This window comes from Plectropomus leopardus, chromosome 17 (genome assembly GCF_008729295.1).
Source record: "Plectropomus leopardus isolate mb chromosome 17, YSFRI_Pleo_2.0, whole genome shotgun sequence".
In the NCBI taxonomy this organism is placed as follows: domain Eukaryota; kingdom Metazoa; phylum Chordata; class Actinopteri; order Perciformes; family Serranidae; genus Plectropomus; species Plectropomus leopardus.
The window spans coordinates 12,336,771-12,355,238 of NC_056479.1; the positions used below are offsets into that span (position 1 = coordinate 12,336,771).

The following is an 18,468-nucleotide window of genomic DNA, read 5'->3' on the forward strand; positions in this document are numbered from 1 at the left end:
TTTTGAGAAAACATGTAGACAACATTTTTTTTTTCGACTGCACCGTGCGATTGCTTGAGACTATACATGCATTGTTTTGTATATACCTTTGTACCCATCATCATAGTTTATTAATAAAACATCTTCTTTTGGACATAACAATTTGTTGAACTCGCTAGGAATGACTCGGCCTATTTACAGGTCAATTTTTGTTTTTCTACTTTTGATGCCAAGATTTTGGAACATCCACACATTCATGTAAAAACCTCATATACATACTACAGAATGTAGGTTCGTTATAAAAAAAATTACAATGGCAAAAAGAAGAGAGAAAACTTTTAATTTGCACAACTAGTCCCTTATTGATCCATCTTGGTGGTTTTAGCTGAATTGCTACTTAAAGCCACTCAGTGCAACAACTGGGACTGAATACGCAACGAAATGTTCTTCCACCTGTTGTATCGATAAAGAGCCTGTTGTCTCTGAGTGCTCTTGCACTTCGCATAAGTTCACATTTCTACCACTCCAGTTCACATGCAAACATGACACAGAGGGAAATTAAAGCCATGTAACTTACTTTCGTCAAAGCAGCAAGGCTCCACATGAAGCCTTTGGCCCATGAACTGACCTTTCACAGTAGTTACCACAATATCTGTGTTTCTGACCAATTCACTAACACCAGCTTAATCACAAATACAGGATGGGGTGAATCCCAAAAAAACAGACCACAGATACAGAAAACAATCCCCTGGAATAAAAAAAAATAGTAGCAAAATAAGCCCCTAAGCACAGGCACTGGTCCAGTCTCTCGCACCTCAATAGTGACCCTTCACATAAGGAGGCAAAGATGCAGACGAGCTGGACGAGTATTTTCAGGGACAAGCTTTCAAACAAAAAACAAAAGAAAAAAAAGTCAAAATTACATAAAATTTAACTTGTAAAGAAAACCCTAAAATTTAAAAATGAACTTCAGCGTATATTACAGAGGCTAACTGTTATCTATACAGATATTTTTAAACAAATATAAAAATGTCTGTTTGCGTATGAATAAATAATCTCAGTGTGAAATGTAATATCTCTCTCAATGAATTAAAAAAGAAAAATCTGTACAAAATGGTCACTAATATATAAAACTGAAGAGATGATGACATTTTACAGTATATAATTTACTCTAGGCCTATATATATATCACACTTTTCTTCACAATTATAATATCATACACAAACATCTCACTTAGATATATTTATATATGTATATTTCTTCTATGTTTGATTTCAAGTTTGCATGAGTTTTTCTGATTGCCAGGGGCATCCACTGTGAGTGTCTGCGACATGCCCTCTAAGCCTCCGGCCATGTTGAAATCACAGCCCACTAACACTTGTCTTAGAAAAAAAAATCATTCCAGAGAGCACTGTCACGCAATTCTGGGAGGTTTCATCTCCGACTTTACTTGGGGAAGGCAGCCAAGCGTGAATACTTCCTCCCCAACGCTCAGCAGACGCAAATGCAGCAAATTTAACTCTTAGAGTTATGGATTTGAGTGTGGAACAGCATGAGTAAGTGAATTTCTTTCATTTGACTTCACTCAATATGAAACCCAGGGCTTGAACCTGCCTGGCAGAGCTACAGAGCACCCAGGGTGAGGCTTAATTCGCTGTGCTGTGAGCTTGCAGTTTCACATTGTTAGAACTCGGGGAGTGTTTAGTCAAATGCCACCACTGCAACCTGATACACTCTGTATTTCAAGTGCTGTTTTCTTTCTTTTCCTTTTTTTTTTTTGCGAAAAAATGGGAACAAGTCAATCCTTGCAGCCTCTTCTTTGGGTAAAAGTGTTATTCTGTCATTGCTGCTGATCTAATACTGTAATACAAGATCAACTGGGGAATTCCGGCAAGAACAAAGTCTTAGAGGCACTGGGAAAAAACATGGTAACAGGTCCTTGCAGACAAACAGGCAGGAGTTTCACAAAGGCAACAAGCACTGCCTTGGCAAAAATGCAAGAGTGCTAATTACATATTGCACACACTGTTAACTCGCCTATCAAACTCTGTCTGTGGATCACCTCAAACTGAGTGGTTTTTATTTCACAGAACCCCACACCAGAGACAAAGCAAAGTGAGAGGGGCAGGGAGAGAGCAGCCTCGTAACAGCTCTCTGACTGTCAGACCCGTCTTCTCATCTCTTTGGGTCTTTTATATCACAAGTGCTCTCGATGGAGACAAGGCAAGTCAAAGCCAGCCTTATTAAAGAAGCCTTCAAACACATGTCCCCAAACTAATCCCCTCTCCTCGAGCTGCCTACTCTTTGACACGATCCCCTTTTGCACATGTTTTAATCTCACGACCACAAAGAATCGATTTCACGCGGTCATTCTTGTGAACCATTGGAAAAAAAATTAAATCATTTTGTCTATGAGTGTCCATTCAACCCCATCATCTCCCCAGAGGGCAGCCTTAAGGCAAAAACACAGGACAGGGAGCTTCAGAATGGTTCCTTGTGCAGGGTTTACATTTAGGGAATTGCTGACAGGCCATTGATGTGCTTTAAATACTGATGCCATCACTGAGGTGCACCAAAGGCCTAACATTTACAAATGTTTTAACATGCAGGTATTAACACCAAATGAGCCAACAGTAACATTGGAAATCTACAGTATTTTAAATATGCAGGCATTTTTTTCTTCCTTCAAGGAACATTTGTCGCTTTGTGCTTGTCATAATTGACTAGATTCACAAAGTCAAAATTAGAGGAAAGGGTCAAGTGTTTGAGAGAAAAACTGTGCTTGCTTCATGTGTTCATATTCTCATCGCAGACCCTTTAAAGGTCAAGCTGTGTCTGAAGTCTATAAATATGTGCTGATTAACTTCCTTTATCTTTCAAACACTATTCAAGAGTTTAAACTGTGTCACAGATGTTGAAGTGCGATTCACCGCAGTGAAAGATACATTTTGTTCAAAGAAGGCATTATGCTTTATATTAAGACCTGCAAATATGGCTGAAAACTTTCTGAAGCTACTTCCCATCAGAGTAACTTTGAACTTTAAAAGAAACCACTTGATCCGTCGCTTTGCAGATCAGATTCCTTTAAAGGGTGAAATCATGTTGTGGTCAATGTGGCATATTTTACCAGAGTGCTCAATATCAGTGGTGCAACAGATGTGACTTAAGAACTGAATCATCACACAAGATCTGCTGAAACAAACAACAAGTAGAGTCTGTGCTTTCTGCAAACAGCTTGGCTTGACAAGTGCAGACTGTGTGACAGAATGTGTGTGTTACTCATTACTGTGTGTATGCGCTCGAGTCTTTGGAAAGGTTTGTTATGTCAGGTGCCAAAATGCCAGAGCAACCTGTAAGATGCTACTGCAGAAAACATCCTGATTGTCATAATTAACTAGTTAATACACATATACAGGAATTCAACATAGCTATACAATTCACCATTCTTCCCTCTTGTCTGTTTAACTGCACCTCCCAGTTCTTTTATAAATGTGCTGCTCCCTACAATGTGCTTTTGTAAATACACGGTCGTTTTTAATCTGAAAATTCACTAAAATTGTTCCAAATTTCCGTTGCAAGGATTTCGTTCTGCAGGTATGCATATTAATATTCAGTGTGATGTGAAAGTAAAGTCAGACAGTGGAATGTACACTTGCAACAAAGCGCAGGTCAGAGATCAGAGCGTGAGGACTATCATGTAAACTCTTTACACAGTGTGTACAAACGGAGGGGGAAAATATAGCACCAGTTCAGAGTTTAAAACACAGGTGATGCGGGAAAAGCCACAAATGCCCTTTTAACAAAAAACAGCTTGAAACCACAATCATCACCTTGATCTTCTTTTTTTCTGAACACATTCTGCCAGGTGATGTGAGAGCATTATCCTGAACACACACAACTACTGGACTGACTTGGTGATTATTGCAGCTCTATTTTCTATGATAAAAGTCACAGTCTAGAAATGATCTCTACTCCACTAACAACCCCACTGAGTGAGGGTTTATATGAGACTGCTACTGTCAGTTAATCCATCCAGACCACATCAGCTTACAGCAGGCAGCTGGTAGGAGGGGAGGGCTGTTTGTGCGCTCTCTATCTGGCAGGCTGGCAGTATGACTGCGTGGGAGAACTGCAGAGGAACTGTGGAGCCAGATCAGAGTAGGAAACTTGTCCAAGAAGATGATTGTGACTCCTTTTTACAGCACGGCAGTTCTTGCCATGGAAATTTGAGGACTCTGCATACTGGATTGAGGCCAAAAATAGAGAGGAAAAACAAGAAAATGCCAAAAAGTCCCAAAAGAAAATATGAGGCTAAAAAAAGGCTGGAATTTTCCATAATGCAGTTGTTTTCTCTTAATGGTTCATGATGTGATGGTGCTTGAATTCTCCCATGTCTTCCTCCTGTTCATCACTGAGAGTTGCCAGGGGCAAGGTCCTTTTTCACATGCTCGTTGTTATCCTCCTTGCAGCTGTTGAGGCTGGAGTTACAACCGCTGGGCTTGAGAACCCCAGAAGGTGGGGTGAGGGAGCTCAAAGAGGTGGGAGAGGAGGGAGACAGTGAAAGAGTCGGAGTGGTGGGCGAAGCGGATGAGGAAGGGGAGGTAGCAGTGGGAGTAGACGGGGTGGACTGGCTGCTGTGCAGGGGCAAGGAGGAGGCTCGCTGCTCACGTAGAAGGCGGCGATGACGCAGGGTGGAGGAGAGAAGCAGAGCCTCTGCGCTCAGGCCAGAGGCAGACAGGCTTGCCAGGAGGGCCTTCGCTTGGCTGGAGGAGGCTGTCAGGGAGGGCATTGCCCCCTCCTGGGGGTACTTCCTCAGGCCAGGGGCAAACGCTGCTGCATGAGAGGGCGCTCGGCCTGAGAAAATTCCCGTTTTGATACCAGAGAGGTATGGCTCAATACTGCCACTGGTGCTGCTGGTCCCCAAGGCCTTCAGGTAGAGCGGGGACACAGGAGAGTTGGAGAAGGGGGAATGGAGGTTTTCAGGGATCAAAGGCAAAATCATGAAAAATTAAATTCTTAAAATTGGCTGGGCACTGTCGCCTGCAGCAACTTCCTTCACCATTACAGTCAAACATGCCTGGTGTGCATGCATGCTTGCACACACACACACACACACACACACACACATATGTTCACACACATCCACTAATGCACACAGATTGGGGTCCAGTGTAGATTTTCGATTAAACACTGGAGATGTGAAAGAGGCTGAGAAGGGGGCGGATGTATGTATGTGGCTCTCTAGTCACGTGAACAGGAGGAGGAGGAAGCTGAAGAGGCTGGACACGGACAGGTCGCTCACTGCTGCAGGGTCACAGGTACAGTGGGAGGTGCAGGGCGGCACGGGTTCACATAGGGTGGCAGGGTGGGTGAGGTTGATCGCAGGAGCAAGTGTCAGAAGAAATGTGTAGTGAAGGGGTGGGGGGTTGAAGGAAAGGTGAAAACAGAACAAGAGACAAACACAGGAGATTGTTATTCAGGTTGATACCAGCATGTGTGCTGCAAGCCATGAGACAGGCTGCCATCTCCACATGGTGACCAAACCACTGATAAACAGACCTTTGGTCATAGGATGCAACACTTTGCAACAATGCAAATTACACTGGTGTTAACCACCTTTATTTTGACACTTGTTTTAATGATTTTTACTCATTAAAAATGCAAAATATTTTGATGGATGGACAGCATCACATGTTCAGTCCCTTTGTGTAATGCTGAAATGAGTCAGTAGATGTCACTGTTTCAGCAGCGTCACATTCATGGGGTAACACGTTTGTCACAACATGTATTTGTCTCTCTTTTGCAGATGAATGCATCTGCCAAAAACAGTTTGTAAGTTTTATCTGCAGGGTGCAAACCACACAAAATACACCAGACTGATGACAGTGTTGAGATAAGAGAAAGAAAGAAACTATTTTACACTTAAAGGAAGTTTTATTGATGCTTTTCACAGGGAGCAACAGGAGGAGAGTTCCAGCAATGTCTCTAAAAGTTTTAAAAGGTGTTGGCTAAGAGTTAAAGGGAGTAGTTTGGTGTAAAAGGAGAGCAGGTGTGCTAGTCCACACTGCGCTGCTGGGAGGCTTTCACCTGCTCTGTTGTAGTTCCAGAGCCTGTGCTGCCAACTGTCCCCAGAGAGCGGGGCTGTTCCTTCTGCTTGAGGAACTCCTCTCAAGCCTAGCCGACACATTTATTCTGGTCTGTGAGTGCGGCAGAGAAGTCGCCCTTCATCTCACGCACACGTTTGCCTGCCAAACGACAGCCTCCCAGGGTGGGTCTGCACAACCCCCACCTCGTGCCCAGCACCTTTAACTAGCCTGTTTTACCGCCAGAAGTAATAAGAGGCCAAATGGGAAATGGAAATAGGGTTTTGCGGCGTGAAAGTGATTCACATTGTCATGCCCTCCTTGATCTGTGCCAAAGCAAACGGGTAGAAATTGTGGCTTTGAACTGTCTGTTCTTATCCAGCGTATTGATTCGAAGGATCCTCATGCCCTGAATGCTCTAATACCTCTGAGTAAAGCTTTAGTGAGCAGGCGGCCCGGGCTCAGCGGCGCAGAGCACCATCAGAGAGGCTCTGTTAATTTTAACACCCACAATTAACACGCACACAGATAACATCAGAGCCTGAACCCACAAGAACCTGATGCTCTGCAAAAAACTTGAGCATTAAAGCTGCAGTTGGTAACTTTTATAAAAAAACACTTGTCATATTTGCTGAAACTCACTACATTCACAAAGATGTACATGAGATGGATTATCTGTGGAAAAAAAATCATATTCATCTGCCTCCTGGTATTGCTTTCACTTACATTTGTGCAAATGTACAAAAACAATCAATCAGTGCTGAGGAGTTTCTAACACAACTGTCAGTGAAGCCAGTCACTGCTTGTCAACTACAGTCAAACTATCAGTCCAGGCAGCGATGGTCAAATATGAATTGAGATTCTGTTACTGCATAGCATAATTCTTCCCAAACGTGTAGTAGTGTGTACTATTTAGCTGTAGATTAGAAAGTTGGAATATGTGTGGATGGAGTGAAAATTATTTTCATAAAAGCTTCCCACTGTAGCTTTTTTAATGCTTCTTTTTTTTTTTTTTTTTGGTCCAATGATAAAATATATTTGGACCACATTATTAGCATGTAACAAGAGTATAACCCCTGAAATCTAATCAGCCATGCCAGGTGCTAAAGCTGAAGCTGTTATCCCAAAATACCAAATTATCATTAGCTGAATGACACAATATTCATTCAGCCAGCAAATTTAATCTTGAAAAAAAAAAAACTAACTTGAAGTTGGCGATGTTAAATGCAGAACCCTCATAAAACCAAAAAGTGGTGCCAGTGCATCTTGTTTTAGCTGATTACAGATGGTAAGCAGTGATGTCTTAAAATGTTTAACTGTCCCTCCAGCTGGCTTTCATGACATGTTAATGTGCACCAGCTGCCTTTTATCTGAACTGGTGGGAAATGTCATTGTGAGGATGATGCTACTGATGCTAAAGGTATTTACATATTTACATCCATTTACATCTTAGCTGGTGGGTTGAACCACAGAGAGACTCTGAGGTGGTGTGCTCATTCCTTGAGCTCAAAATGTCCTAGAAATGTCAGTAATCATTTGGCCAGAGGAAACAAAAGAGAAAACACCGTTGGGAACTGGAAGTAGGGTAAGAATTTGGGGTCACATATAGGGAGTTACATCCAGGAAAGATTTAAGAGAAGAGACACTTTTACCTTCATCTTTGGGCCAAGCAGAGAGGTCACCCACGGTGGGCATGTCTGATTGTCAGAACAACAATATCAGTCAAAAACGTGATCAGCAAGTGTGAGTTTGAGGGAAAAATGAGGGAGAGGGGAATCACTGCGGTGGCTTATTTTATCATTTTTAAGCTACTGCTCAATAATAAGACAGAGTATGTGAATCCTAGAAAAACAGATCCTGATGACTGTTTTGACACTTTCTGCGCAAATATATTCGTCAAAAATAAACTGTTTACTTTTTTAGAAGCTGAAGAGAAGTAGAGTGCTTATATTTTTTTAGCTGCCGTAATTAGGGTTTCTCTTCAAAAAGATCACGGACGCAATGTCACTGATGGGTTAAAAAAAACAGTAGGTGAAGTGAACATAGAGATTGCAGAAGTTCTTAATTAGCTCTTAAAGGCTGTATGCATATGAGCCAGCCGGCTTGATAATTTGATGAGATGAGCTGCAGATAATCAGTGCTTTTTCCAGGCATAGTCCGTGCTCAGCTGTTTCATTATACTGAATTTTAAATGTTTTAGTAGACAGATTTTGCTCCATGCTTCTGTAAGCTAAATTGTCAGGATCTGTGCTGTTTTCTTGGTTTAACATTAAAGGCATCAGCAATCTGACCGAGAGGAGCTGTTTCAAAAGCAACAGCTTGTGGAAACCAACAACACAGCAATAGATTCAGAGTATCGTGCTTCATTAAGGTTTGAATACAGTGCTAAAATATTTGTGTTGGTTTTCAACCCAGTTCAGACTACAGTACTGTACATGGCACTGCATGATTAACATGAAGTTCACACTTCCATTTCATTGAACCCCAAAGTATTCAATAATAAATAAAAGAAGACATTATAAAAGAATCATGATAATATATGTGAAATATTTAAATAAGCCTAGAATTTCTTTAATAATTCCACAAATAATTAAAACTCAACTCATTATTATGTCATAATTTATTGTCATAATATCAGAATTTTTTGTAGCATTGTCATTTTTATTTCATTAGTCATTTACATGTTAAGATGTCCTTTTTCAGCCCCCTCCCCCACATACAAGTATTTCAAGTCAATTATCTATTTTCACATGACAAGCGATCTCCTTTCAGGTGCCATTACGGTTCAGTTTATAATAGCATGAAATATAGCATTACATAAATACCACTTTTCATGACAGTGGTGTTATCACCACCCTCTCACTCTTCAGCCAATCACAGGGATTCAGCATTGATATAGTTGCTGCCCAAGCCAACAGCAAATAACTGGCTTAAACTGGCGGCAGTTGTTGAGCTTGCTATAGGGATTGCATTTAACAACAGCAAAACTACATCAAAACATCTGTTTACAAACTCTCACATAATTGAAAATGTCCTTTCCGACTGGAAACTGCACTAAAAGTTAAACTTAATTAATTTTTACAACTTTTTAAAAAAATGATGTAATTTACACAATTTATTAATGTGCTTATTTATTTCACAATCATTCTTTGTTTTTAAATATTGAACACTGTGGGGCACAATACACGTTTAGATTTTGTATTTGTTAATATAGCAGTAATGAGACTAGTACAGTATCACCATGTTGGTTGGCAGTTGTATACTTAAGAGTCCTCCATTTTCCTACCCAATGGCCTGATTGTGCTTGTTTCTGTACAACAAAAAAACCCCAAACTTCTACCTACTAGTGCACTAAGGGACTACTTGACCTCTCAACTACTGCACCTCATACTTCAAAATGCCACAAAACGCAGTTATTCTGAAAGCTGCCACAGCTGACAGTTTATTCTCTCAGTAAAAGTCAGCTGGGTCTTCTGTTTCTTTTTGTTATTCGTCATGCAGTTGTGGTATGTTGCCACCCTAAACGGCTTGGCACCGACTTCCCACGCTGACAATTAGCTTTGAGGGCCCACTGTCCCTCTGAGGATAGTGCTTTCACACATACAGCCTCTTTTCACAATGGCTGTTTTGAACAGTTTGTGGACAAAGAGAGTGTGCCGTGTGTGAGTGTCATGATGAAATAATGGCACTAATTTTGTTTTCATTAGACAAGCGTAGGAATCTACTCAGCTTCCAAATCGCAGAGAACGAGACAGACTGGTGGGGGACAGAGGAAAAAAGGAGAAACGGGCAGCATGCATAAATTGCAGAGTGCAGAGAGCAGAAGAAGGAAAGAGACATAGAGAAGAGGAAACGTGAAAGACTTAATGGTGGGGAAAGAGAGCTGTCCTCTTCATATTGAATAATCCGTGATTGCCAGCGACTCAAGGGGCGATTATTATATGGCACTGCAGAGATTCCTACCAATCTACTCTCAGTCTGAGGCAACCAAAGCTTCATTACGTCCCCATCTCTCCAATCTTTCCCTCTCTGCCTAAGACAGTCACTTCTCTGCAATCTTCAAGACTAAATTTGTGTCTGAATGCGCTGTCAAATTCTGTGGGGTGTGGAGGTTTAGGTTCACTTCACTGCTCCTGTTATTTTTCAAATTACATTGACATTAAGCTTTTTTCCCCCTGTGCACAGGAGAGGTGCGAAAATCTTCTCTTGGCTTTACTGGACTGACATGCTTCAACAGTTCAATTTCCTCGCCTCCTGAGGCCATCAAGTATCCTTATGTCCAGTTCTTTACCTTATTTTATAACACAGAAATGCTGGCAAATTAAAACCAGGAAAAAAAGTTGTTGAGTCAGCCATAAGGCAAATGTATAACCACATATGGGCTTCAGCAGAGAGTTTGCAGTTTTTCTGAATTAAATTGAAGGCATTTTACATTTTTTATGCCTTCAGGTAACATTTAAATATAATAGGCTCCAGGCTTCAATTATATATCTTTGTAGGTCTGTGTGACCAGGCTGATTTCTCAGTCAAAACAAACAGGCAATTATACATTGTTTGAGACCAACTGAACAAGTTTCAGGACTTAGACAGATCTATTTTGGTAATACATAATACATAAAGGCGTTTTATAACTTTTTTAATTGGTTCAGATACTATAATTAAAGATAGCTCAAGACCTTCAGACATAAAACCACAGTTTGGATAATTGAAGTGCTAATCCTCCGCCACTATCACCTGTCTGGCACTCATCTCTCTGCGGGACAAAAAGCCTGCAGAGGATACTTTGATCTGTTTTGACAAACTTGTGATAATGAGACTGCCACAGCGATATGACTTTGCCATCAAAGAACTTATGATCATTAGCTTAACTGGATATAAATTCAATTAATCATCGCCACAGTGTTTCAAAAACAAAAAAAAGATATATTAAATAATACACATTATGTGAAATGTAAGCATAAATGTGGAGCACAATGGGGACATGCAGCAGTTCTGTGGGGCTAAAAGAGGGCTGAGCGGAGGTGTAGAGTGAGAGTAAAGGCCATTTTATGCTTGATCTGGTGGGAAAAATACAGAAGGGCTGCATGGCTATTCTGGAGACTCTGACCTCCTTCACACTTTGCATTAAAATGTATTTTGGGCGACTGGATTGCAATGGGATAGTACTTGACCTCATGAAAATAGTACAAGTTGGTACAAGCTGAAATGCATCAAAAATGCACTGAGGACAGATTGTGATCCAATCAGCAAACTACCTCTAGAGGGTCAGGGACACATTGTGACCACACTGAACTAGGGTTGCAGTGGTATACCAGTATAATTGTTGACTGGGGTATGAACAATGACAGTTATCATACCATGTTCATTGAAAAAAAATGCAACTGGATGGAGAATGTGCACAGACAGGTGCAAAGATATAGGCACACAGTTTCAGCAGTCTCCCTCACCTGACACTGAAGCTGCAGGGCACACTGAGGTCTCTCTCTCTATCATCTGATGCTACCACTAATGCGGTGTCTGTTTCATAATGTATTCCTGTCAGTCACTGTCTTTAAAATCAGGTCAGCTTATTTCATCCTCATCAACCTCACTGTTTCTTTGTACATCTCCCCAACTGTCTCTGACACATATTAAAAAATATCTTTGGTGGTCCAAAATCTTCTTTGTTATATTTGTTTTACTTTTATACCAATATTGTCTCCAGATGCAGACAGTATCATGATGTGCAATCTATGTAACTGTGATTTTTTAAAAATGAAAACATGTTATTTTAATTCTTATAGCTGTTGACAGGCGGGGACAGGCCCTGATTAAAATGCATGGTTCTTTGAGCTGGACAGAGCCATCAGATCGGATCTCTGTGTTAACATTGGAGACATACAATGTAAGCAGGTAAAATTATATCTAGATCAAAGTCTGCATAAAATAATGGATGTAGCTACCATGATATCACCCAGCGGCTTGTGGACTGCCTTTCTGAAGCTTCAAGTTTCAAAATTTCAGCTCTTGCAATCTTGACCTTTTGGAGCCTAAAATGACCATATTTTGACGAGAGGGTGGAGTTGTGAAGGAGTGAGGGATGGATCTGACTCAAAGACTGTAGCAATGCCTCGCAGACAGCCTCTCACTCAAGTGGCCCCTCCTTAAAAATGCATATCGTTGAGCCATGGATGGATGCATTATATAAAAATTCATCCCTCGTACTGGTTATCATGAATGTTGAATTTAGCTATAGAGACCAAAACAGCTTTTTTTCTATAAGGCTGTGAACATGCTGTAAACATGGCATTTTAGCATGGGGGTATACAGGGATTTTCTGTGTTTTGGAGCCAGCCTTAAGTGGTCATTCAGTGAATTGCAGTTTTTGTTGCTTTCACATTGGCGTCAGGTTTTAGCCTCAGAGGTTGCTGTTTGATCTAGATCCAACTCGGACACATACATACATTTTAATGCAAGGTGTGAAGAGGCTCTCTGTCAGCTTGCAGAGGTTCAGACATTCTTGCTGGAGATGTCTGAAGGTAACACCACCTTTATAACAAATCATGTTTCTATATCAAGAACAAGGTCATCAAATTTGCCTGTATGTGAAAAACTACCATCTTATTTGATTTTTAGCAGGAACAGATCATTACCTTTCTAGTAAAAATTCAATGTCTTTTTTATAATGATGATCATCTTCACTTTTATGATTTTTATACCCCTTGTCTGTGCAAGACTTTTTTTTAATTCCTGAAAAACGGTTATGGTTTTGGCTGCCACCCGCAAAAGGCAAGCAATACTGTGGGCGCCTGAAAAATACCATACAGTTCTTCTGTACAGACAGCCAGCTCAAGCATGCATTTGGCCTCAATATAAAGATATTACCTGTTGCTGGCCCTGGCTCTTCAGAAAGTCCTCTCTTCTGCTACTTTTAGTCTTATCTGTGCTGTTCTGCTGCAGGTGCTTCAGTTTGGAGGCAGCAGAGGAGTGGAGGACCTTACCAATGCTTGAACTGTTCCCTCCCTGAAAGGAGAAGAGAGGACAGATGTGTTCATCAGACCTTGGATAAACAGTACATGGTCATCCATTTCATTTCTCCTCTTCAGTGCCTTTAGTTTACGCATCACAATCACATCAGACACACATCATCTTTGTACAGAAGTTGATTCCAGCAAGCAAGTCTGTCTCCTGAGAGACCAACAAGGTTTTTAAGATCAGAGCTTGTAGCTGATATAACTGAACAATCCACTTCACAGAGTTTCACCATCTATCAGTTGAAAATGACAAAGACGAGAATATAGAAACGCAGCATTAGAACTGACATTGCGTAGCCCAGCCTCACTGCAGGATCCACGAGGCAGTGTGCTTAATGATCTTTCCTGCTGAGTTACTCTGTCGACTGCCTAATACGCACAAAAACAAATAGACACTCAGGCAAATTTCCATCCAACTGTGCCTCCTCTGCACACAGAGATATTAACTGAAGGGAAAACTAATAAAAGATTAACTGTAGTAGCGTCAAATAGCCAATCTCTCTACGCTACGTTAATTCAAGGCAAAGAAACCTGCCTTTCTTCCTTCTGAGCCCATTCTGCTCTTGGTGTGAAGCTGAACTTTGAAATTCAGACATAAAATATACACTATATTTAATGCTTTATTTAATGTGCTGATTAAAAACTAAACTGTAATGGGGTTTGAAAGGAGATCACTTGTCAGAGTGAATTTGGCGAGTGCGCGAGCAAACGTTGGACAAGAGTAGGAAGAAGGGTCATGTAAAAACGATGAACGTGGTTGAAGTTGGAGTGATGAAATAATGTGTGAAGACACTGTAATCCTCAGCCATGCCTATGGGAATGCTCCCTGGCTCAACATCACAGGGCTGAAACTCACCATGACAGTGCGACTGTCAGTGATCGCAGCCCTGCCCTGAGTGGGAGGCTACATTCAGAGCAACAGGGAATACTATGCGAGCTGTCAAGACACCTCACTGAAGTGGCAGCTGACACAGAAACGCAATAAGTCTTTTGATTATCACTAATCTTTTGTTGTGTTACGGTCAACTGGAGGTGAGGTGAAAGAAGGCTACTCGCAATCTCTCGTAATAGAGTTCAAAACGTGGTCATTAGATATTAGCAAGAAGGGTATTAGAAGTGATTTTTGTCTTCGTTATGAGAGATATTTCTGTCCTCATACAGGTCCCTGAGTAGAAGGATTGATAATAAAGTTGCTCACAGTTGTTTTTAACCTTTTTTAGCTTAATGGACGCTCAATATTTTTAAAGGGTAATCAGTATTTTACAACGTTTTTTCCCATGTTTTTGTGTCTAAGTAACTAATGGGAGCATTTTGTTTAAAAGGTCCAGTACTGAATGAGACTGCTGCAGTTGGCAACTGTGAAACAGGCTACGATGAAACCACTTGGAGCACACACAATCCCAATGTACCGCACGTCCACTTAAAAATGCTTGTTTTTGCCACAGACAGGTTCAGATCATCAGTGTATTTGACTAACAACATTATAAAAAAGGTCCTGAAATCACTATTACCAAAGCCACCAGACTCCATTTAATATATTGTAATTTTAGCATGTAAAAAGCCAGCATGTTTTCACATCTAACTGGTTGAGTTAAAGGTTTATTTCAACCAAACTGAAGTTGGTAATTTTTTGAACAAGTGTTTTCATGGTACTGGAATTTCTAACTTTGATATTATACCTGGAAAATATAAATATTCAATGCCATTTTTGATAGCATGAGGAAAAAATGAAATATTGGGCATATAATTGTATTTTTTTATTAAAAGACTAAAAACAACGCTATGAAATGACAATTACTCTTTCTTTCTAGGTCACACAAATGCCCTAAGTGGTTAAATTGCAGCTGGTTTCACAGCTACCAGCTGCAGCCCTCTCATTTAATACTGGACCATTTTGAAAAAATGATGTTCCCATTACTAACTTAAGCACAAAAACAGACACAAAACTATAAATCATATTTCTGCCTGAAAGTATTGACCCAAATTGTAAATCTCTGTGTTCTAGAAACACAAATTCACAAAGTACCTTTAGATATGTGCAATAACAATGTCACAAAGTACATAAAATATGCCTTTAAGCTCATTTAAATACAGCACAACAGCATATGTACCTCAGCACATCATTATTTTGTTTAAGAATATTTCTAAGGGAACGAGAGTTGATTTCAAGCAGAGCAAAAGACAAGCAGACAGAGCTGACAAGAGTAGAAAAAAGAAGAGGAAATTTAAGATGTTTGTAGTATCTATGCATTTGTTTTTATTGCATGTTTACTGTGACAAAAGGAGAAATTGGCTAGAATTACAGACAGAAAACAGATGCCAGGACGGATCGATAAAGAAACAATTAACAGGTCTGAGCTCAAAAGAATGGCAGCTCCAGCACTAATAACAGAACAGACAAGTAAGGAAGAAGTCTGTTGTCTGTCCCCTATTACATATTTTCTATTTCAAATACAAGTAGATGATGATTAAGTCAGGGAGCAGACATCAGACACTTGAAAGTGAAGTCCCAACAGTCACTTAGAGAGAAGCAATGAAGACAGAAAATAGAGCACGCTGCTTCAGAGCAGGAATCTGCACAGCAGGTGTGAGCAATGAACCTGGATCGATGCTGGGCTGAAAGAGGCCGGCTTGGGTGGGACCGGTGGCTTCTTCGTCTCTGATGTCGGGCTGCCTGTCATCTGTACAGGTGTGCTTTTGTTGGTTGCCTCAGCGCAGAGCGGCTCTGAGGATGGATGGCCACTGATCTCTATCAAGGTGTTCTCCAGCTCACGAATTGTCTCCTCCAAGCTGTCCAGCCTCCTGTAGGTGCTGCTTTTGATATCTTCTCTCATTGTCCTCTGGCTCTCCTTGGATAGACTGTCCACAGAGCTAGCTGACCCACTGGACTCAAGAGTAACCTTTACTGATGTCTGCTGTACCTCAGGAATCTTAATTTCAGTGTTGTGCTGAAGTGTCAGCACTCTATCCCCTGTCTCTATCCCTCTTCTCAGAGCCTCCACCAGAGAGCTCTGCTGCCTCAAGTGGCGGGAGGATTTTATTCTGGGTTTGGGCACCGGCTTGGATGACTCCAAAAGGGAATGCAGCAGCCTGTAGACATCGCTGACTGTTTTTAACCCTCTGAAGAGTACTAGGAGAGGCCGGACACTCAGCTGGACCTCTGGGACTTCATTAGTCAGTGGTGTGATAATCAGAGTCTGCAGGGCTTCTCCTATATTCCTGTTGAGCTCCTGGACCTCAACAGGAGACACCACCCTCACCTCCAGCTCTGTCAACAACAGGGCAACCTCTTGTTTTAACTCCATATCTTTAAAAGAACACTGCTCTTGACCTCGCTGTGGAGGACTTCCAACTGGATCTCTTTCTTTTTTAATTTGAGTCTGGTGGACAGCGTGATGAGCAGTCCAATCTTGTGATGGACTCTCATCCACTGGGTCATTTCCTGAATCTCTGACAGGATCTTCTGAGGCAGTGGGTGAAGCTGGAAAATACTCTGTCAACACGATGTGGGGGACAGGAGACAAACGGCTTCCCTATAAATGAGGAAAGCACTTGAAGTGTAAATTTAAACACAATGAACTGGTCATGGCTTCAGCACAATCCAAAAACTTACTGCATGAGGTCACTGCATACTAAGACAACCAAAAGAAAGAAAAGAGTAAGTGATTTTATCAGCGTCTTTGCAATGTTTGTCTAGATAACTTCCTTTTAACGTAAGAATTAGTTCGTAAGAATGTGTGGGTTCCCTACTGTTGCATCTGATGTGCTGCTTGTGTATTTTGTCCCAAGTAGCTCCCTCTCAAGTCTAGAGAAGGCCCCGATTAGAAAGGGAGGGTTTTGCAACCTGCAAAATGTGAGGCACATTGCACCACATTGCCTTTTTTGTTTAAGCCTGCCTCAATCAGGCAGAGTACTTATTGCTGTTTTTTATTGTTATTAAGCTAGAACTGAATCACATTACTAAGCTTAATTGTAATTTTTCTGTGGAGTAAACTCACAGGTCCAAGTGTGTGGGAGGCTGTTCCCAAATAGTATGATGGATACAGGGAAGTGGAGATCTGTGTGGGTACATGAAACTCAAAGAAAGAGAAGAAATCCCATGGTGTACCACCGATTGTCGTCGGTTCAAGGCTTATTTGGGGAGGAGTCAGGGACAGTTCGACAATCTTCTGTCAGTAGTCAGGCCTAATTATGGATGGTAAAATGTCAGAAAATAGTTGAGGCTGCAATTTGTTCAGATGTGTCTTTCAGCTTGCCTTATGTTGAAAGTGAGCTGAAATTAGTTTAACACGAACCATGTATATTTCTCTGCTAACTCCTAATGCTACTGCAGAAGGCCCGCCTCTCAATTCATCTGATTGGACAATGTCAAGGTGCTTTTTTGCTCTGAAATGAAGTTTTTTCAGCTCTAGCATTTAAAGCACTTCAGCAAAAATACAAGGCACATAGAGTGGAAAAACTGAAGGCACTCAGCAACGCAAAAGTTGCTCACTCAAAAACCATTTCAAAAAGCCGCCTCAAGCTGCTAAAACACACTGTCTTATCGGGACCTAAGGCACAGCGGGACAGCACTTTTTACTACTGGTCACACATAAGAACTGGCTCTCACACAACACAACATCAACTTTAAAGCCACTGCAGAAAACACACAGAATGTCTCTCATGTGGTTGTGAAGCACTGATGCATTCATATAGTTTTTTTGTCCAAATTGCACCAAAACTTGATGTCTCCTGAGGCAAAATGCTGCGTTGTTATTGAACAACACTGGGTTTTTTTTAAATTTGGTGTAAAGTTAAACTTGCATCAATCAATAATTTCAATTTCACATTGAATCAAATTGCGAATGATATTCAGTCTCAAAGCTATCAACAATACAGACAGCTTAATTTCCAGAAAAAAAGTAAAAAAAACAAAAAACCTCTAAAACTTCCTGCCCATCAACAACTGATTGTGTGTGTGTATAAACGATCACACTATCAAACAATTCGATTCGGTTTATGGTGTTCATGCATGGTTATTCAATCTCTCCACAACAGTTTAAATCACATAATGCAATTCGAAAACTGCAAAATTGATTACGGACAGGCTTTTGTGGAAATGCGGCTTTGTTTTGGTGTATTCTGCACATTTGTGGTTGGGATTCTTTAAACACAGCATGTGCACACAATAATTTGTGAGCAGTAGTATCTGCTGAAGGGAGACTTTGCATTCACTCAGCTTGAAGAGACAGCAGGATGTGGCTGGAGGCTGAGCAGTGGCTGGTGGTTTCTGTGTGTGCTGGACAGGTGAAGAGGAAGAAAAGGTTTAAGAGGGCAGCAACACAGAGCACTCAGGGTCAGATAGCCAGAGTGTTACCTCAGTGCCCGGGGCCTCAGAGGACCACAGGTCCAGT

The 18,468-nt window shown here is 41.1% G+C and overlaps 2 protein-coding genes across 8 annotated transcripts in view; both read right to left on the minus strand.

Moving 5' to 3' along the window:
- Positions 1-1,103: 1,103 nt before the first annotated feature.
- LOC121956457 (putative protein TPRXL) lies at positions 1,104-5,009 on the minus strand. Its single transcript, XM_042504678.1, has one exon. The coding sequence runs from the start codon at positions 4,979-4,981 to the stop codon at positions 4,388-4,390; it is 594 nt and encodes a 197-aa protein (XP_042360612.1). The 5' UTR covers positions 4,982-5,009; the 3' UTR covers positions 1,104-4,387.
- A 188-nt stretch (positions 5,010-5,197) lies between these two features.
- Positions 5,198-18,468, minus strand: part of si:ch211-278a6.1 (SRC kinase signaling inhibitor 1) — a 50,552-nt gene continuing 37,281 nt past the window's right edge. For 6 of the 7 annotated variants that reach the window (XM_042504677.1, XM_042504672.1, XM_042504676.1 and 3 more), the window contains 2 exons: positions 12,927-13,064; positions 5,198-5,283 (listed from right to left, as the gene is read on the minus strand). In XM_042504677.1, the coding sequence (XP_042360611.1) occupies positions 5,278-5,283; positions 12,927-13,064 (144 nt within the window). In that variant the 3' untranslated portion in view covers positions 5,198-5,277. Of the gene's footprint in view, positions 5,284-12,926; positions 13,065-15,675; positions 16,609-18,468 lie in introns of all 7 variants that reach the window. The other variant, XM_042504670.1, reaches the window with a different exon arrangement.